Raw genomic sequence first — 22446 nt, forward strand, 5'->3', positions numbered from 1 at the left:
GCGCCTGCGGGGCGCTGGGGGCGTTTCCAACGAGAGCCAGAAACGGACTTTTGTAGCAGCGGGAGCGGAGCTTCTCCTGCGTCTGCTGAGTGCGGCCTTAGGAGCTTTAAGAAAATCACCATGAGACTTTCAAAAAAATTTGGGGAGTTGGTGCAACTCGTGGTCCAGCAATCCTTTAATAGCAATCCAGTGTCCTAATCCAGCAACCCTACAATAACCCAGTGCCGTACCCCAGTAACTGTACAATAACCCAGTTCACTAGCTCAGCAACCCTACAATAACAACACTGCCCTGCAGCACTCTGAGAATAGTACAGCTATCTGTTAGAGACTATAGCTTACCTCAGCCTAGCTGTGTGCAATAAATCAACCCGCAGTCATAAGCCCAACACAGCATAACTGTCCTATAGTGAACATAGCACAGCCTGAGTGCTGTATAATATCAGCTCTATAACTCTAAAACAATAAAACAGCTCAGCATGATGACCCAACAATAATAATAGCCCAGTGTAGTGTAGCATTCTTTCAGTAATAACCCAATACAGTGCGACAGAGCCCTAAAGGAGTAAATTGGCATAGCATGTTACAATTCAAAATGGGGCTGGGGTATGTAGAAGTGAGACCGATAGCATTTGAGAAAGGATGGACAGTGGCCCTCAATCTTTTCTTATGAGTATCATATTCCTGTATAACAGTTAAGTGGAAATCAAGCATGGCAAGTTTATTGTTTCCTCCTGTAAACTACTGGTTTTTGCCCCTGGTTATAGGCTTCAGTCAAACATAAGATTATTGACTGCAGAAATGAAGTCGTTGAGGGGAATATTGGGAGTTTCAGGACCAGGGTGCTGGAACAATTTTTATACTGGGGGTGCTGAGAGCCACTGAACCAAACTCTAAACCCTGTATGTAACGGAAACCACTTCTAGGCAGAGGGTGTGGCAGCACCCCTCATTCCAGCACCTATGGTTAAGACTACAGCAAATTAAAAAAATAAGATGTGATAAGAAAATGGCTAGGGCAAGAAATAACGCTGTTAAAGAAGATTTAAAGAAGACAATTGTGATGAAAGACTAAGGATGCGTTGGATAGACACTGTGACAAACAAAACAAAAAATGATTAACGATGAATTAAGCCGTGAAGCTGGGTCAAGACAGAAAGTGGAAAGACTTCATCAGCCCATCAGCGCAGTTGATCTGGAGTCAAAGGAGGAAGGGAGCATGGCCAGAGCACCTTGCATTCTGGTAATCCCTGCCAGTGCAGCAGCCCCCTGGCTTCAGTTGTAGCTAACATAAGTTAGAGCAGGGGTTCTCAAACATATTTGATAGCCTCTATCCCCTCCCCTCCCGCCCTTTATAGCATTTTATCCCTCCCCGCCACCTCCAGGTGCCTGACCAGCAGCCACTGCTCTCCATCTGCCCAGCTCTAAATGTGCACAGTAAGGTTTTTTTCCCCTAAAGCTTCTCACGCCCACTGCCCCTCCAAATACATTCTGCCCCCTCCCCCCAATTTGAGAACCTCTGGGTTAGGGCAGCCCTCGAGCTGCTCTAATTTATGGCAGAGACAAAACAGTCTCTAGCTGTCTCCAGGATCAGGAAAGCACTAACAAAGCTTTAAGCCACCTTTTCGTCTCCTACCCCAAGGCTGTGCCCCATAGCGTCTTGAGAATTTTAAGTGAAATGATATTTCCCGATGAGGAACTAGTTACCTACAGGTACAAGTTTAATGTTGTCTTTTGGGGCTCCCTAAAGCAGTATTATTCTGGTTACCTGTGATGAAACAAGGAGAGGAACAACTGTCAGAATAGGGTTTTTTTTTGGAAACAAACATCAAACAGTTTGTAAGGTTACAGTAAGACTTTCAAGTCTAAAATGAGTTACATAGTTAAACAGCCGTAGGAAGGAGAATGTGTGTAAATTCTGTAGTAAAGCTTTCCAGCTACTTTATTATGCTCCAGAGCAAATACAAATGTGCATTATTAAATGGAAAGAAAAAAATAATTTGAGGATGTATATAGCATGAGACAGCAGCTCCCTTCACAAAAATGTTACTAATTCATTAATTTATTACTAAATATTCACTCACAAAAATAAATTAATAAAAAGCACAAAAAACTTTGTACTTGTGAAATGAATTAATATTTCATATACAAAATAATTTCCACATAATTCCATATAATTTTATTTTATATAGAAATAGGTCATTATTACAACAGCTGTACAATACACTACTTTTTATTTTATAATTACATAAAATCTTTCTTAGAAACATAAAACATACAAAAAAGCGAAAAGTGCATTTTTTAAAGGAAAATTCAAATGTTATCATGAAAAAGATATGTGATAATTTGCAGCATCCCTAGTCATTGGGCCAAAACACAGTGCATATTTTTCAGATACTTGTTGCTATGACCAGCTGTAAGTGGGCTGTTCATTTTGTAGAAGGACCCACTTTATATTATCAAAGAGTCTACTAGAATTCTGGAACAATACAGCTGCATGTTTGTGCTTATATTTTTAGTTCTCCTTTGCAGTCACAATTCACAGAATAAACAGGAAACAGTCCAGTGTTTTTTGTTTTTAATCAAAAAGAGCAGGTAGGGTAAACTGCTTTAATCAAGGGGTATGGATTGTGTAGCATTTTTAACTGTGACTGGGCTTTCTGTTTAATTGGATGTACCAGTTTGGCCACCAGAATAATGAAACAAACCTCTCTTTATAGAAAGTGCCTAGGTTATATCTTCTGTGCAGTTGTGCAAAACAACAATAATAATCATAATAAAAATAATCTCTTGTTCTCTGCTCTATAGATTTTTGTTCCATTGCTTTTCTTACACAAAAGATGAACTGAAACAGTGTAGGCCAAGTACCTCATGTGTCTGTCCACAGTCTTTAGGAATCAGAGTGCTCTCAGAATGATGGACCAACAAGAATGTTCTCCTGCCGCACAGCAATCAGTGATGGAGTTTGCACAAGATAGCATTCGTGTTTATTTTACTCAGCCTGATGATACATAATATTGTCATGAAACAGTGCAAACTGAATCCAACTCCTTTTCTGTGGCACTGTCTGCTGCAGCCATGGAGCTTTGAAATGAATGCATGTGCAAAAGTCAAAATTGTAGGTTCAAAGTCATTTCTTCTCTCCTGCCCCACGCGTCTATTGGTTATAGCTAATCGTGCATTGATTGTGCTGGTGTGGGACTCTATCATAGTGACTATGGTATATTTGATGATTCTGACAAGCTATTGGTTCTTCTTGAAGCAAGTGGCTGCTGCTGTGTATGATGGTATCCTATATTTCCTTGCTGTTGTGAGTAGGACGGCAGGAGCAAAGAATCTGGTTGCTCACTGTGTAAAGAACTTGGTGTCTGCACCTACAGATAAAAGAAAATTCATTTGCGTGATTTGATACAAAAGTTCTTGTTTCTTAATGTGAAGAGTATTTTAGAAAATTACGAGTTTGCAGCCTTATTCTTAGGCTAAATATTTCAGAGGCTGTGTACCTGGTATTGTTAGCATAGGTAATAGGCCTGATCCTGCACCACTGAAGTCAATGGGAGTTCTAAAATTGACTTAAATGGGACTAGGATCTGTCTGATAGCACAGAAGTGGCTTTTCCATCAGTTTCAGTCTATAATATAGGTTTAAGCCCAAGATTTTTGAAATCAGTGGAATTTTGCCATCGACTTCATTGGGTTTGGGATCAGGCTTTACAGGCCCAATCCATCTGAAGTTAAAAGGAAGACTCCTGTTGACTTCAATATGGGTTGTCTTTGTTCCAAAGAATAAACCAATTAGCTGGTTTATATCACCTGGTTCTTTCAGGCAGTCTGCCCCAATTCACACTCCTTGCCCCTTGAGGGGGAAATATGGGTTAAAAAAAAAAAAGTGGTTTATTTATTTAAATAGGGATTACTGTGAGAGAAGAAGAGCTATTCAGGGAGTCTTTGTCCAGGGCCGGAAAAAAAGCATAAAGAGCACAGCACAGGAGCTGTTAGATTCCATGAAACAAGATGAAATCCTTTGGAGGGCATATTAGATTTAGAAATTGGCTTTTGGCCTCAATCTCTGATCAACCCATTTCCAGTCCAACCCAGCTGGAATACCAGTATATATATTCCTGATATGGGTAATTCTTTGTTCTGTGATGACTTATTTAATAATAACTATAATGCTTTGCTCTTCCATATCATCTTTCAGGATTTGTGAGCATTTTACAAACATTAATTACTACATACAACACTCCTGTACAGTAAAGTATCCTCAGGCCCATTTTGCAGATGGACAGCAATTAAACAGTTTGCCCAAGTCACACAGAGAGACAACGGCAGAGTTAGGAATAGAACCCCGGAATCCTGATACCTACTCTCCCGTCTAATCATTGTATAACGTTCTGTTCCTCACCACTGTTGAAGTCCTTTGCCTGACATGCATCTAAAACTATGAAATAAAGTGAGCTGATGTTTCATATACCGTCATTTCCAGGGTTGCACTCAACTCAGTGGAAGTTGTAGACGTGAGCAGAGTGCAGAATTTGGCCTATAGGCTCCATTGTGCCTTGCAGTTTACCCGTTTCAGGCAACATTCTGATTTTTTCTGAAGACTTCAGTAAGAGGTGGACCTGAGAGTAAAATTTGGCCCTACTTATTTAAAGTCTTTTAAAATTGTTAAAATTATATGGGACAAATACATTGATTATACCAGCACTTAAATCCAACCTTTTCCAAGCTAAATCTTGTCTTTTTATTTAATGTGCTGTTATGATAAAAATGTGACTATGTTAAAAGTAACACCTTCCTATTCATCATATCTGCTTCTGCTTTAACTCATATTTTCTTACTTTATTGCCACAAGTTTTTATTCCCATTAGCCCTGTAGCACCAATACAGCTATGGTAGCTGGATTCTGTTTTGGCTTAGCACATCAGCAACAGCACTATCACCTAAGTTCCACCTTCAGAAACTTTAATGCAGAATGTGATGATGTAAAAGACAGTAAAAAAAAAAAAAAGCTGGATTTTCAGATCTCATTTCAAATTTGTGGTACTGGCAGTTAGAAAAATCATCTTTTGACTTGTAAACTGAGGAAATTTACTACAGAATCAATGAAACACTAAAGTGTAAGCCCATGATGACAATTTTCTGACTGTAACTGTGATTTAAGTACATTTGGGTTTGTCGTATTAATTTTCCAATTTACATTATTGTTTTTTTTTTTTTTAATATTTTGACTTACCTTAATGCTTAATTGGTGTGTTTGAAAGGTTCACATAACATTTCCAGGTCCTTATTCAATTTCTATGACATTTGCAAAATTTAACATCTTCAGTAGAGAAATCTATGTATCACATGCCCAGTCATGTTCCCAATGACGTTTATGGCAAAACTTCCACTGACTTTGGTGAGAGCATGGTCAGATCCCATTTGTTCTGTCATCTAAAGATCTTAAATGCTTTACTGCTTTGCATATTATGGACAGATACAAACTGTATATTATCCTTTCTGTTCTAGCCCACCTGAAGGTAGCAATGCTGCTGCTGTTGCTGGAGTTGCATAGGTTGCAGAGACGACGTCTGAGAAGGCTGTGATGCAGAAAACCCTGGATGTAACACTGCTTGTCCCATCAGCACTATAGGTGAACTGCTGCTGGAAGTTTGCAGTTCCAGACTTCGAAACAATTGTTGGTTTTGAGAATATCTATTTAAAAAAAAATCAAGAATAAACTGTTGAAAACTCAGATGTTATGTCAGGGTACTAGGGCTAAAATCCTTATCCTTAAAATAGTGTCATTGGACCTTTAACGATAGGGACCTCAATTTCAAACCCCATCTGAAAGACACCACCTCCAGCTGCACGTTTCCCTGAACAATATGTTGAGGAACTGGTTAATTACTGACTCAGAGGGAAGAAAGCCAGCTAATGAATTATCAGCCTAAAATCCTGCATCTTTTTAGGTTTCCTGAGATCTCCGATTAACATAGGGTTCAGTTGTGAGCCACTTCTGGGCCTGGTACAGATTATAAACCTTCCAGAACAAGGTCGGGGGAGGGAATGGGAGGAGGAAGAGATGAAGACCAGGGACAAGACTGTGAATGAGAAATTGAGCACAACTATGTTTCCCTCTTTGGTTTGGAAGGAACGAAAATTAATTTGGTTCATTTAGCAGATTCTCATGTAGCACCAAGATGTGGGCACCTGGTTCTTCTCTCACTTGCACTTGGGTAAATCAGGAGTAACTCCACTGATGTCAATGTGGTTAAACTGATGTCAGACAAGAGTGAGAGAAGAATCAGGCCCTAGCAATTCAAGGTGGGTCAGTACTGAAGCTGAGCTCAGATATTTAGTATATTTCCTCATACTCATTTTGGTGGATCAGAAACTCAGCATTGGGACAAGTACTAAATGTGAGAGAGAGAGAGAGAGAAACAAAGAAAGGTCCATATTCTTGGCTTGCTAAAATCCCACTAGCACATTCTATTTCTCACAATAGTAATTTTAGACACTGAACCGACCAGAAAGGGTAAGATTAACCCTAGAAGCCTCTTACTCAAAGAGAATCAGAACAATAATGCACTACTGATGTTTACTAGCACTGGCAGATCTCATTCTAAAAGCTCATGTGCTCTCAAAAGTCACTTCAGTGTTTTATTTTTCACAAGTAACATACTTAGCCTGGCGTCCAGCCACGCTGATATCTGAAGTGAGTCTTGAATTACAGGAACCAGGCATCATTGGCTGAATAGGCTGGCTGAGCAACAGTCTTCCACATGGAAAAGAGAACTAACATTACTGCATGAACATGTATTCCAAGTCACAATCTAGTTCTAGGTGATCTATTGATTTTTAACCCATTTTTCTTTCAAGGCATACGTATTTTCATTCTAGTGCAGTGATTTTCAATGTTTTTTCACTGAACCCCTAAAAAGTTTTGAATGGAGGTGCGGACCCCTTTGGAAATCTTGGACATAGTCCACGGACCACAGGTTGCAAACCACTGTTCTATGGTAACGACAACCTTTCGCGGACCCTTTAGACACAGTCTGCGGACCCCCTGGGTCAGCGAACATACGGTTCTAGTACCTTTCACTCCACAACTTGTTAACATACTTCACCCTCCTTAGTGTTCAGAATCCTCATTTATCATGTAGTAAAATGATAAATGGACAGCCTTTTTGTCAGGGCGGAAATGATTAATTTATTAAAAATCATTTACCTCAGTTGTCGGTCCTGGCTGAAATCTGGACTAGCATGACACTGGTTGCTATCCTGTGCTATAACAGCAGATGGAGCCATGTTCACAGCCTGTGGGAGCACAACGGAATTGGTAAATTGTGAAGCTAAGCTGCTGGCTGAGTGACTGGTGTTCTGCGTTACTTGTGCACTTCTCATTGATTTCTGATCCGAGACCACAATTTTTAAAACACACACACACACACACACTCTCTCTCTCTCTCTCTCTCTCACTCCCGATTTTTATTATGGCAGGGGATATATGAGCAAAACCTACAGTGTGTTATAGGAGGTACCCTTGTGATATACTCTGATTGAACTTCAGAATAGAAAGGGTTGTTTGGGCAGGAGAAGTGAATGACTGACATGTCCTGATCTGGTACGTTACAGTAGTTTTCCTGGAAGTCTGGGGGCAAACTGGGGTCTGAGAACAAGTGTACAGAGTGAGGACAGGAAAGACAGTGAAAGTAGACAAGGAAAGGTAAGTAATCCCTGACCAGTTTTTGGAGAAAGACTTAAAAATCACTTACTGTGATCACGTGACACAAGCATAGGAGGATGGCTGGGTCAGCATCTGTGCATCCAGGCACTCAGCCTGTGACCCAGGTTTTGAGAAGGAACTGTGTAACTGATCTGGAGCGGAGCAGTCACACAGCTGACTTTTCAGGGACAGAGAAAGGGGTGGCAGAGGGTACCCCAATCCAGGTCCCAGTTTTTCAGGATGCTATTCCTGATTAGTTTTTGGAAAGTAACTGTGTCTCTTTACATCAAGATGCTGCTCCAATGTCTGTAATAGCAGAGGAGTTGAGACCAGGAAATTGCCAGGTGGTAGTTTGTGAGAACGCAAATGACCCAACTGACAGAGAAGGGGGTGTTCTCCCCCAGGCTGGTGAAATACAGAGAGCAGTTATGGGAAAGCTGCTGGGAAAAAGTGAATCTGATCAAAGGGTAAACACACCTAGCCCAGAGAGCACAGATCACAGCCCTCAAGGGGGCAGGGAAGGACTCAGTGCTGGGAGTAGGAAATACAGGCTAATCCCAAAAGGGATGCTGGATTTCCTACATATGTACAGTCCTGGGGTTGGGAGACTGCCCCACAAAGGGCCAGCCAATGTGCAGGATCCCCCTGAACGCCTGTCTTGCCAGACCCTGAGGCACCACAAAACCCTGTGGTGAGAAGCATCTAAGTTTGTAAGGACACTGAAAGTGTTAAGATCAGCTTAGAATGCGTTTTGCTTTTATTTCATTTGACCAAATCTGACTTGTTATGCTTTGACTTATAATCACTTAAATCTACCTTTATAGTTAATAAATCTGTTTGTTTATTCTACCTGAAGAGTGCATTTGGTTTGCAGTGTGTCAGAGACTCCCCTTGGGAGAACAAGCCTGGTACATATCAATTTCTTTGTTAAATTGACAAACTTATATAAGCTTGTAGCGTCCAATGAGTATAACTGGACACTGCAAGACGGGAGTTCCTGGGACTGGAGATATTGGCTCGTGTCATTCACTTGCAAGTAGCTGGGAGCAGCTTACATGCCAGACGCTGTTCGTGAACAGCCCAGGAGTGGGGATTCTCACAGCAGGGCAGGGTAAGGCTGGCTCCCAGAGTCAAGGATTGGAGAGGCCTAGCAGATCACTGGTCCAGGCAACACCAGAGGGGAACGTCACAATTACCCTCACATATGCACCACAACTATTTCACCATGTTTTATTTTACAGACTTTTCAGAGTATTTGACTCTGAAATCAGAGTACTGTGAAAACAAAGCAGGCCTTGTAATTCTAAGAACCGGTTCTGGAAACACAGAAACCCCCAAGACAACACCAAAGCAAAATTAGAAGGGATCACCATTGTCATTAAAGCCCTGTGATGGGAATGAACCTTACTATGTACAGAAGGATTTTTTCAGGGTGGAACGGATTTAAATCAAATTGATTTAAACCATTAGTCAGGAAGACTCGATTTAATCATGGATTTCTACATAAAAGTGCATTCTTACTGGTTTTTATAACCTTAATACATATTCTTCACAACTCAGAGATAGATGTAGGTTTCATTTTTAGAAGGTACATATTATACATTTTTAAAGTGATTTATTTTGAAAACTTTTCAGATTAGTTTTACAGCTATATCAGAAAATGAATGATTGTTTGGTTATTTCATTTACCAAAGGTAATCAAAGCAGGTATTTATGGAGTCATTGAGAGGTGAACTATCTCCAATTCAACAGGTTAAACATTAATATTTGGAGGATCTTCTAGGAGGAGAACACCACCAGACAGACATTTAAATTGTTTTATTTAACTAAAAACACAACGTTATGCATTCTGGATTTTTTTCTTCAACAGCAAACATAATATTTTAACAAAACAAGAATATGCATTTTTGAATTTAGTTAAACATTCACGTTTTTTAAAATCAGGTTTGTTTTTCTTAAAATTGTTTTTAACTAAAATGGTTAAATAAAATATAAAAAAAAATTAAATCAACTGTGTCAGCCAGGTCAACATGAGAAACTTAAAATATTGGCTTCTGCAGCTAACTCAGTCATCTTCACCTTCAATTTTCCTGTTTGTTGATAATCTGGAAAAGAAAAACAAGCTTTCCTGCTTTTTCAGGTCCCAAACGATTTCTCAATTTGGAATGAATTAGTCCAAAGGAAGAAAATATTCTTTCTACAGCAGCAGAAAAAGCTACTGCTGTTAAAAGTGAGATTATTACTTCAACAGTCTCTGAATCCAAGTACTTAAGTGACTTCCACCAGTTCACTTGTGTGACTTTCTTAAAAATATCATCAGCAGACATATATTTCTTGAATGGTTCATCCTTAGCTCTGAAGTTTATTATAGTTGGCATTATGGAAGGATGATTGCTGGATGTCCACATCATAGCCAACTCCTCTTCTTCAGCAGTTAAGGTTTGACCCTGGTCCCAAATATTGAGACTATTTGCAAGAAAATGAGCTGGCGATCGTGCGTGTTCCATTTGTTTTTTTAATGCTTGTAATTTAACTCTGTCATTGCATATTTCGCTTTTTAAGCTCTCACTCAGTTCCTTCCAACTTTCAACAGCGTCCGCAATAAAACAGCTATTTCCCTGCATTTTGTTCAAGGCTACAGAAATAGGCTTCAGGGTGCTCAGCATGTGTTCAACATTTCTCTTAAGCCCAGTGTTGAGAACTGTGGCTGTGACAGTGCCATCTCTTTTTTCACAATTTTGTTCAAAAACTGTCATTGGATTAGGCCAGTTCTTGATACAGTGCTCAAAACAGCCCACTACTGAGTTCCATTGCACGTCTTGAGGGAGAGCTAGCTTGGTTCCTCCCACTTTTTTCAGAGCAGCTACTGCAAAGTGGTGGTTAGGCCAGTATTTTGCAGTTTCAACAACATTACCCTTTATTTCTGGAACACTGAAGTCTTTGGCTAGGAGGTGCATCAAATGAGCACTGCAACCCTATGTTATTAGCTTGGGACTCTCTTCACTCTCTTCTAAATAATTTCTTCTCATCTTGGATACATTGGTAGCATTGTCTGTGACCTAGATTTGAATTTTTTTTCAGTTTGTTATCACTTTTACTGCTACTTCTTGTAAGTATTCTGCTTTCTGTACATTTCCTGATGTATCAATTGTTTCTGTAAGGAAGACATTCCCGTCTTCTGTTGTCACACAAACACATGCAAGAGGATCATTGTGGACATTGCTCCACCCATCAAGACTCAGGTTAACAATTTCACCCTCTAAGAACTTTTGCACACTTCTCAATTTCTCTTTCATACACTTTATCCAGCAATTTGCCTGCCGTCTTGGTCTTAATGACTGAACCAAGTTAATGAAGTGTGGGTTCTCAGTCATCTGGAAAGGAGGGTTTGTTGCATAAGCAAACTGGGCAATTTTTTCATCAATTACCTCTTTTTGTAATCTGCTGGTTCTTATCACAAACGTATCTATGGTTGTTTCTGGATGATGGAGATATTTTTTTCTTTTTGCTACAGGTGATATACTGTGGCTATGTGACATACATGATGTAACTGAAACACTATCACTGGCAGATAACTCTGAAACTACAGAAAATGATGGTGATCTTGAAGGTGGATACTCTTCAGAATCCTGCTTCAGAATGTTGAGGATGGATTCTCCTAAACAAAATAAGTCAATGCAGTTATTTAATTATTATTACCATACTGCTCATTCAGTATTACTCATTGCATTCACTGACACTCAGTATTACTTTAAAGGTGAAATCGTGAAAGGAAGATCTGCCTATTTCAGCTATTTTATTTTTTTTTATCACAACTGCATCTAAAATAGTACCATAGAGTAACAACTATATTTTTTGCTCAAACATGAGAATTCAAGAATAGTCCAGAAGGAAGACAGGCAGTCCTTAAGAAAGAAATATGAAATAAAAAAATTTACCAACCTGAAGATCCTGCATGTTCAGACATGTTCCTTTCATCATCTTCAATGCAGCTTCCTCTTGAGAAGGAACACTTCTCATGATGTTGTTTCATTCGGGCAACCAGGCCTTGCATTTCTTTGTTGCACTGTTTGCATTTTGCAAGCATGGCCGTCTTACCCACAGGTAAACGAACTTCATTAAAATATTTCCAAACTGGGTCTCTTTTAAGGCCTACTGCCATTAGAGGTTTTCCCTTCTAGTAAGAGAATGGTATGGTAGATCTCAAATCAATGAAGGCTACATTCAGAAAGACCTCAAGACTTCTGGAAAATGCTGCTCAAACAGTTTCACTTTTGTTTCTACTGCCTGTCCCTCCCTTCTCACATTTATCTGCAGACTTCTTCTCCTTGTCCAGATCTATTCTGCCCCCAACAATCTTCTATTTATTGAACTTTTGGAAACTTTGTACTTTTAGAGAGAGATAAGGGATTGACTCTGAGTATACAAATTTGCAGAGGGACAATAGGGTTGAGGTCTGTTATTTCTCACCTCTATATATTATTTATTTATTTAAAAACATGTTTCCCGTTAACAAGCATGTTATCTCTGGGGACACAAATCCACAGTTTGAGAACTGCAAAACTAAGCATCTCTGATGGTATCTTCTAGACTGAGCACTGAGTCCCATTGAGTAGATAGAAAGATTAACGTAAATAATCTATACAAAAGCCCCTGGAATCCCATAAGATTGGGTCCCTAATCCATGAACTATTGGAACTCATTACAAAACTTTTCTTAAACATTACACGAATATATTGTCTCATACTATAGAATTCAAATTTATAATCCCTATTCCATGATGAGATATCTTTCAGCTATAATATCAGAGGGGTAGCTGTGTTAGTCTGGATCTGTAAAAGTGGCAAAGAGTCCTGTGGCACCTTGTAGACTAACAGACGTATTGGAGCATAAGCTTTCGTGGGTGAATACCCACTTCGTCAGACGTCTGACGAAGTGGGTATTCACCCATGAAAGCTTATGCTCCAATACGTCTGTCAGTCTATAAGGTGCCACAGGACTCTTTGCTGCTTTTGAGCTATAATGTATCTTAATTAAAACTCTCTTTAAATAGGTTTTTTCCTCAAAAAGCATTTTATCAAAAAAATCTGATTTTTTTTATTTAAAAAAAATCATTGATTTTTATCCACCCTGATTTTTTTTTTGATTGTAAACCATGATAGCATTTTATTTTAATAGACTTGTTATAATACAGGGGCACAGGAGGTTAAGAGATACAACTGCTTTGAAGGTAAAGTTGTAAATGTGTTCACCGAATAGCAGTAGCAGGTTAACAGAAATAGGGGTTTGTGCTGGGATTATGCTGAAGAGAAACAATAGAAATGGAGAGAAAGCACTGCAATAAGGCAGAAAGATAACTATGGTGAGCATACTCGTAGAATCACAGCTCTCAGTTACTAATAGTTAGAGTTTAATTTTAATTTAATTTAAAATTATTTTTTTAATTTAATTAAATCTTAATTTTAATACAGTTTAATTTTATTTTTTTGGGCTGGACTCTGTTTTTCTTGTAAGACGGTGGTTTCAGTTCAGTTCCTTATGGGCAAGCCCCACACATCAACAATACACCATCATAACTGGCCATAAATAGGCTGTGTTGATGGTCTCAGGCCATGACTGACTGGGCGTTTCAGCGAACTAGCTACCAGGACAAGGTTGAAGCACTTTTTTGGGAAAAAAAAACCTGGAAAGGTTGCCCTGCTGTTGCAGATACTGCCAGTCTCTGTGGTTGTCAACCTGGCACCTTTCATGAACAATAAAAGAAAAACAGGTCTCCACATATTCCCCTGTTTAAAACAGAAACAAGCTGGCTGCATAATGTTCCTGGTTTAGATCTTTAAAAAAAATCAGATCTTAAAGTAAAAGTAGAAAGCTGTGGGAAGAAGCTTTTGTTTAGAAGGAAAGATAAAAAAGGCCACACATTTCTATTTACAATACTGATGTCATTATCTGTGATCTTTCAGTAATGACTTCAGTGGCTTGTATCCACATTCATTTCTTTGTAATGAAATAATACGTTTACCTGGCTTGATATCACATTTGCCTCTCTTAATATTTGCTGGTTTGCTGGTTGGGAGGATGCAATTTGCCTTTGAAGTTGAGGACTGGGGATAAGCTGCTGCTGAGAAATGACCCTTGACCTCTGCTGTAGGTGCTGAGGATCTGGCTGCTGTATGTTGCTAAAGCTCAGGGACACTGTTGGCTGTTGTAAAAACATCTGGAAAAAAGAAGAGAACTTTTTTTTTCTTTTTCTTTGAAATAAGATATCATATCCTAAAAGGGAGATCGTAATATTTCTTAATTAATTACCATTGTGCTATATTTAATTGTGAATCATATGCCCTTTTTAGAATATACATTGTGCAGTCTATTTTTTTTTTTTTTTTAAAGTATATTCACTGTTTATGAATGCTGCCCGAAGGCTGAAGTCCTCTCTACACACAGCAAAGCACAGGATTGTAGCAGCAGTTCAATGGGCATTAACTCTGTTCTGGAGGGACCACCTGTGGGGATTGGAGAGTAATTCTGTGCCCATTCAATCCTTGGCCTCTCTTTTTAGCAAAGAAAGCTGAGGCTGCTTTCAAATTTGTCTCCGATAGTTCAACACCATAAAGGACTGTCTGGCTGAGTCTTTTTAATGGTGTCACAGCCAGACACAAGTTCCCAATGTTGCATGGCTGGGCCCTTGTCACTGAAAAGATATGTACGGCTATGTCTACTCTACGGAGCCAATGTCAGCATAGTTATGCTGGCATAGCCCCCTAGCGTGGACACAGAGTCTCAAACTTCATTGCACTGCAACCCTTTTCTGACAACAAAAATTACTACATGACCCCAGGAGGGGGGGAACTGAAGCCTGAGCCTGCCCCAGGCGGGTGGGAGCAGGCAAAGCCAAACCCCAGGGCTTCAGGCCCAGGTGAGAGGCCTGTAACCTGAGCCCTGCTGCCCAAGGCTGAAGCCTTTGGGCTTTGGCCCCTGTTGGTGAGGCTCAGGCTTCGCCTTCAGCCCCAGGCCCCAGCAAGTCTAATGCCAGCCCTGGCAACCCCATTAAAATGGGGGCGCGACCCACTTTGGGGTCCCAACCCACAGTGTGAGAACTGCTGTGGGTTCTCAAACTAATAGAAAGAAACATCCCCTGCTCCTGCAAAGATATCAGCTATCTGATATCGGCCGCAGCACTCTTCCCCCAACATAGCTGCATTTACACTGGGGGGTAGGTCAGCATAGCTATGCGGATCAGGGGTGTGGTTTGTTCATGCCCCTGACCAGCAGAGCTATGCCAACATAACTTTTAAATGTAGACCAAGCCTTAATGAACCGGTGAGCACTATACTTTGGTCTAACTTCCAGTCAGAGAACTATTTCCAGGTGTTACGCCCAGCCAGGTCATGAGGGGCACTTAAAGTATTATGACAAAAAGCTAACAGAGCACCTGTTATCTACTCAGTGGTTCTGTAAACAATTTGACACTACTTATTTTACTGCGAAGTGATGCAGTCTTAAAAGTTGCAGTTTCTTTTGTTTTTCTAGGGGCTATTTCTTCTGCTACAGTAATGCAGAAAACAAAGTCATCATTTTAAATAGTATCTTATTAATGTTGCAAGTTGTCTTTGTAGTGTTTAAAACCTAGTCAGAGATTGACATGCCACATCAGAGGCTGCTTGACCAGTATATAGCAGAAGGCATTCTTGGGTCAGATTCTGATTTCACACCAGTTTTACACTTACGTAAAACTATTAACTTCAGTGGAGTTACTCATGATTTACCTTGGTTTAAGTGAAATCAGAATCTCAACTCCTTATCAGCCTCATGCCTCACAACGCATCTGAGGTATGTCCATTAAGGTACACCTTGTATTACCAATTCCCTAAACTGTCATATCTCTTACACTTCCTTTTTGGAAAGACAACACACAGAGCTGACATGGTAAATTGTGTTTCCTTTGCGTAAGTATGTTTTGACGCATCATATAAGTACATATTTACCTAATTTTTAAAATACATATTATTTGTCCATTAAATTATGTTAGTTTAAAAATGTCTATATTATTTTTATTGAAAAAAAGATCCACTCCCAACTTGACCTCTTTTATGCCAAGTTTTAGCTCAGAGAAAAAGTTACATTTGAATTACAAACCTCTAAATTAAAAGCAAGAAGTAAAGTAACTGTCCTTGTGGTAGTTTTTCTATAGGCCGAAGACACCTTCAAAAAAGTTTGTATTAAATACATAGGTCATGTAATGGAATTGTGACTGCTCACAGGAGGTCTGAAATTAGCTCATAGTGTTTTATATTTTGAAACATAGCTCATTAAAAGATGCTAAATTAATCTGGGGTTCTTAATCATCAGTTCAAAGGGCTTCACTAAAGAGAGGATCAGAACACTGGTCATGCAGGTGCAGTGGATATTTCAATTTGCTAGTAAAACTTAAAAACAAGAAAACATTATATACTTGGTACAACATTTACCACTAATTTTTTCACAAAATATTTAATTTATGGTAGCCCTATCTGGGTTCCTTTTAAATACAGTGATAGCACAGCATAAAATAATGACTAAAATCTCACGAAGTAGAAAAAAACACTCCTCAGACTGAGCATATCCAAATAGATAAACTAGGAATGCCATCTCTGAACTGCATATAATGACATGTCTCAGGACTGTTTTGCAGAGTGCGAGGTCAGGAGAAGCATCTTGCAAATCCTTCTTAATTGGCCATCTTGTTAGCATTCTCAGCCAATCAGCCAAGGAGCGAATGGACATGGAAGCACAGCTGCTCTCTCATTCCTAGAGGGATTTCCTCCACCTCATACCTGAATCACATTGGCAAGGCAATAAGAAAGCTTGAACTGCCACTGTTCGACTCTCGCTGTTCTGTAGAAAACCAGAAATTTTTACCCTCCAGGTCTATCAAGTCAGCATCTTTTATCAATACTATCGTTTTGGTAAAATGGACGCTGATGAAAGGCATAGAACTAAGAGCCAAAGATTCATTTACCTTCAAGAGACAGACTTGCAAATTATTTGTGGGTATTGATGTTCTCATCTGTAATTCTAGCATGCTGGTCACATTCAGCCCTTCTGCCTTTCTCTGGATGTGCTAGTCATTAACTAGACTATTTTTAAATCTGGAGCAGGCACTGCATCCTTTCAGACATCTGAGATTATACTTACTGCTCCTGTACTTTCATTTGTCAGTAAAAGCAGTAAAAGAGACGTAATGGGTTTTTTAACACTTTTGTCCAAGGACCAGAGCCCTCCTGCTAGTTCATCTTTCATCACACAGGGCTCTTGGAAACAGTTACTAATACACAGTACTGGGCTCAACATCTCTCCAACTGAGAGAGTATTGCTTGGCTGACTTCTGTACTACAGTTCTGAAGATCCTGTGTATGAAATGAAAATAGGGCTAGTTTCTCCACAGAGCTATCTGTTATTCAGCATGGAAGGGTGAAAATGGGGAATGCCAGTGAGAGAGCTGAAGGGAGAAAGTAGAGGCTGTATTACAGGCTCCCTTCCTTCCAGGGAGCAGAAGGAAGTCCCTCCATGCTTACAACATGCAGCATGCTGTGTTCTCTATATGGCATATTCCACTCAAACAGATAGAGAAATCTGTGTGATAGTAAATCCCCTCCATTTGCACCCAATTTTATGGGTACAATCAATGATGGACAGAGATAATCAAATTCAAACATCTCCCTACCTGACCTATGAAGTGCCGCTTCCATTAACAGGACCTTCAAACGAATATCCCACCTTGTCCTTAAGTATGTGTGGCCTGAAGCCCTTGCAGATTCTGCACTTTTACTTGATGTGAGCTTCCCCGAGGCACTTTAAGCAGCTCTTACGTGGATCACTCACTGGCATTGGCTTGTGACAGGAAGCACATGGTTTCAAACCAGGGCACCAGGGTATGCCCTGTCCCTGGGACAACGTCCCAGATGGGACCCTAGCTAACTAAGCAACTACAGTTAACTGAACTTATTTACAACAAGAATGAGTCCAAGAAAGTTCACAGAAAATAACACTAGGAAGCTTGCAATCACAGGAAACATCCCAGCAACCATCACAGGTGGTAAGAAGGAACTGAGAGGGCATGGGGCTGGCAGTGCCCCTTATACCAGCGCATGAGCTTGGGGTTCCAGGGGGCGCTAGGATACCACTAAGGGGACCAATCCCCAACTAAATCATCCCAGCCAGGGCTTTCTCAAGCCTGACCTTAAAATCTTCTAAGGAAGGAGATTCCACCACCTCCCTAGGTAACGCATTCCAATGCTTCACCACCCTCCCAGTGAAGAAGTTTTTCCTAATATCCAACCTAAATCTCCCCCACTGCAACTTGAGATCATTACTCCTCGTTCTGTCATCTGCTACCACTGAGAACAGTCTAGATCCATCCTCTTTCGAATTCCCTTTCAGGTAGTTGAAAGCAGCTATCAAATCCCCCCTCATTCTTCTCTTCCGCAGACTAAACAATCACAGTTCCCTAAGCCTCTCCTCATAAGTCATGTGTTCCGGTCCCCTAATCATTTTTGTTGCTTTCCTCTGGACGTTTTCCAATTTTTCCACATCCTTCTTGTAGTGTGGGGCCCAAAACTGGACACAGTACTCCAGATGAGGCCTCACCAATGTCGAATAGAGGGGAACGATCACGTCCCTCGATCTGCTGGCAATGCCCCTACTTATACAGCCCAAAATGCCATTGGTCTTCTTGGCAACAAGGGCACACTGTTGACTCATATCCAGCTTCTCATCCACTGTAACCCCTTGGTCCTTTTCTGCAGAACGGCTGCTGAGCCATTCGGTCCCTAGTCTGTAGCGGTGCATGGGATTCTTCCGTCCTAAGTGCAGGACTCTGCACTTGTCCTTGTTGAACCTCATCAGATTTCTTTTGGTCCAATCCTCTAATTTGTCTAGGGCCCTGTCATAAATATAAAGGGAAGGGTAAACCCCTTTAAAATCCCTCCTGGCCAGAGGAAAAATCCTCTCACCTGTAAAGGGTTAAGAAGCTAAAGGTAACCTCGCTGGCACCTGACCAAAATGACCAATGAGGAGACAAGATACTTTCAAAAGCTGGGAGGAGGGAGAAAAACAAAGGGTCTGTGTCTGTCTGTATGCTGCTTTTGCCGGGGACAGAACAGGAATGGAGTCTTAGAACTTTCAGTAGGTAATCTAGCTAAGTATGTGTTAGATTATGATTTCTTTAAATGGCTGAGAAAAGAGCTGTGCTGAATAGAATGACTATTCCTGTCTGTGTGTCTTTTTTGTAACTTAAGGTTTTGCCTAGAGGGATTCTCTATGTTTTGAATCTAATTACCCTGTAAGGTATCTACATCCTGATTTTACAGAGGTGATTCCTTTACTTCTATTAAAAGTCTTCTTGTAAGAAAACTGAATGCTTTTTCATTGTTCTAAAATCCAAGGGTTTGCGTCTGTGGTCACCTATGCAAATTGGTGAGGATTTTTACCAAACCTTCCCCAGGAAGTGGGGTGCAAGGGTTGGGATGATTTTGGGGGGAAAGACGTGTCCAAACTACATTTCCCAGTAAACCCAGATAAAGTTTGGTGGTGGCAGTGGAAATCCAAGGGCAAAGGGTAAAATTAGTTTGTACCTTGGTGAAGTTTTAACCTAAGCTGGTAAAAGTAAGCTTAGGAGGTTTTCATGCAGGTCCCCACATCTGTACCCTAGAGTTCAGAGTGGGGAAGGAACCTTGACAGGCCCTCTGTATCCTATCCCTACCCTCCAGCAAATCTACCTCTCCTCCCAGTTTAGTGTCATCTGCAAACTTGCCGAGGGTGCAATCCACACCATCCTCCAAATCATTAATGAAGATATTGAACAAAACCGGCCCCAGGACCGACCCTTGGGGCACTCCGCTTGATACCGGCTACCAACTAGATAGTGAATGTGAATCTCTTCCTTCAGGGCTGGCCCTTGTTGGAGGCTATGGAGGGTCTGTGCCCCACCTGGCTGATGAGGGGAAAGAGGTGGGCAAAGCATGGCTGAGAGCACAGTAAAGATTCTGCTCTACCATCGTACAGCAGAACCAAATGAGAAACAAACCACCCAGGCAAGAAATTATTCAGAGCTGGACTCGCAGGCCAAAGCATTCTGGGTAAGATCTTTGGAAATAAAACCTTTGTGGCCAGTCCCAGGGTATTGAAAATACATGCCATTTGGTCTAGTCTAGCATATCCTCCACTGAGGGACCGTATGCCAGTGGTATAAATTAGAGAGCAATTCAGCATCTTTAAACTTATGCTGGGGCTGGGCAGCATAGGATTGGGGTAATTTTTTAGTTCAGGGTTCCACTGCCCTTTAATCCCCTCAAAACAGGCACCCAGACAGCCTCCGTGTTCTCTGTGCTTGGTCTCTGCGGGCACAGTTGAGAATCTGGCCCATGGTCTTTTGGTTACCACAATCTTCCTCCTCTCTGTGACGGTATCATCTTGTGTATTGAAAAATTCTAGTGAAAATAGTATCAATTTCCCATATTTGAGGAAACCATGTTGTGATCTGCCTCTTTTTTCTAAACTATGCAAACACAGGATCAGTGCATCTGAATATTTAAGACTTGAGCATGAGAGAGTAATGCAATGTGCCCAATTACAGGGAGAAAGGGAGATCATCCTTTTGCTATGTATAGTAACAACAGCTTTCAGAAGTGTTCCAGGATTCTGAACTAAGAGACCAGTTAATTGCAGAGAGGCTTTCATTTCCCATTTATCAAAATCAAGGCACTGGAAGATGTACACGGATATATGTCTTCCTATATGTTTGTGCAGTTCCAAGGACAATGGCCTTCAGTCCTGGATGGGGCTTGTGGTTGCTGTTACTATATTTACAACAACAAAAACATCACCACCATAGATTCTAAATGGAATGACTTAAGTAACAGGATTTCTGATATGGGACTATTAACCTCTTAATCACAGAAACCTACAAACCCAAATTTATTTCATGTGTGACATTGTATGAAGTGATTTTTTATAGATGCTGACTATAAGTGAAATCCGAAACTCCCATTGACTTCAAGAGGGCCAGGATTTCACCCTGTTTACAATGTTTACAATGCTACTTGGCTATTAATTGATTTTGTGATGTGAGTTTGGGGTTTGTGTGCCCATAATCCTATCAATATGATAATCAGAATGGGACAAATTCATCCCCAGTGCAACCTTCCTTCAATACGGAGGATGATCTGACCCAATATTCGAAGTTAAATTATCAGGAAGATAGCAGTAATTCCTCCTCCAGAAACAATCTGAGATGCTGGGCAATGTCTCCACTAGTAGTTAACGATACGTGAGTTGTACGGTATTGTTTATATAGTACAGTAGATACAGGTAAAGATAAGACGCCCAGGTCCAATGAAGTTTCAGTCTGAAGGCAAACACAAACTGGGGTGTGCACTTTATAGATGGAAGATTTTGTGGGACAGGTGGTTTCTTCAGCAGTTTTTTGAAGGCCAGGGAAGGTGTTTGGCAAATGTTATTTGTGATGCACTTCCAAGAGGGGAAGGTGGCATGCAAGCAGTCACAGATTTGGGAGTGAGTGAAAGAGACAAGCTTGGGTGGAGCATATGCAGGGTTTGGAGTACAGAAGAGTAGGGAAGGGATGTAGGCAGACGCAGAGCTGTTCAACTTGATACTGAGGACTAGTAGCTCTAACTTGAAGCAAAAAGTGAATAGAAGCTAGTGAAATGAAGACCCTATCAAAGCAGTGGTGATTTCATTGTCACAGCCTGAACACCCTTCGATGAGAACGGCTCATTCTGAAGTCTCAGTAGATTAAAATACTCCAATATATGAAAAAACTAATCTGAAAGACCACCAGCCCTTCCATTTCTTCTTGTGACTGCTGGGACAAGCCCTCCTATATAGACAGCCCTTAGCATGTCTTGATTTTTGTGACTGACAGGCTCCTGATGAATTAGTTTTCTCAAGTTTAGATTTCTTTGACTCTGCAAATAAAATGAAAACAGCCCACACTAAGAAATACAGAGTCTGAAAACAGTCTGTTTGCCTCGTGATGACACTGACATTACTCACCTGTATACTGGAATCTTGGACCAAGCAGAGCTGTTCCTGTATTTTATGGAGCTCTTCCTGCTGCCACCGAATGTTGGCCTGCAGGATCCGAGTTCGCTGCTCCAGCTGTTCCTTGATGGTCTGGAACATGTTAAATTGTGCCGAGAACTTAAAAAGAGAAAACAAACAACCATGTCTCTTTCTTGTCATTATGGTAAGAATTGTGCTCTGTGCTATTGTATTCTGTACGTAGTGCTTGGTTTCTTGTTTGCAAAATGAAGTCAAAATATATTTTTTATATATGCTAACATCTGGACACCATGGAATCTTCTTTTCTATTTTCCATCTCAGGCATATCTGTTCAAGTGATAGAGCTTCATCGATATTACCCCAGATTGATCTCCTCCTGAAGGTGGTTCTTTGTTATCTTATTACTCATCAGATGGTACTTTAGTACTTAAGTCTAGACAGATTCACTGACATCAATGGTGACATTTCTAACCATAATTTGTATGTGATTGAAAAAGGGGTCTATAAAAGATCCATAGATTGTAACACAGCTTGGGACAGGGTGAGTGGCAGACTGGACCCCAGTATTGATGAGCATCACCTTTTTCTGTTTGTTGCTCTGTGATCTTAGATGCCTCATCTTTGATTAATAAATCAAACTGAGCCTGACCATTTGATAGAACCCATTCTTTACAGTT

General features: G+C 40.5%; 1 protein-coding gene across 2 annotated transcripts in view; it reads right to left on the minus strand.

Moving 5' to 3' along the window:
- Nucleotides 1-1911: 1911 nt before the first annotated feature.
- The window catches only part of NPAS2 (neuronal PAS domain protein 2), a 174959-nt gene continuing 154424 nt past the window's right edge, over nt 1912-22446 (minus strand). Inside the window, exons 16-21 of one of the 2 annotated variants that reach the window (XM_007068965.4) lie at nt 21761-21907; nt 13731-13925; nt 7211-7299; nt 6665-6757; nt 5514-5694; nt 1912-3372 (exon numbers count right to left, since the gene is read on the minus strand). In XM_007068965.4, coding sequence (XP_007069027.3) covers nt 3214-3372; nt 5514-5694; nt 6665-6757; nt 7211-7299; nt 13731-13925; nt 21761-21907 — 864 coding nt within the window. In that variant the 3' untranslated portion in view covers nt 1912-3213. Of the gene's footprint in view, nt 3373-5513; nt 5695-6664; nt 6758-7210; nt 7300-9511; nt 11367-13730; nt 13926-21760; nt 21908-22446 lie in introns of those variants that run through there. The other variant, XM_043536900.1, reaches the window with a different exon arrangement.

Source organism: Chelonia mydas, chromosome 1, assembly GCF_015237465.2.
Source record: "Chelonia mydas isolate rCheMyd1 chromosome 1, rCheMyd1.pri.v2, whole genome shotgun sequence".
NCBI lineage: Eukaryota > Metazoa > Chordata > Testudines > Cheloniidae > Chelonia > Chelonia mydas.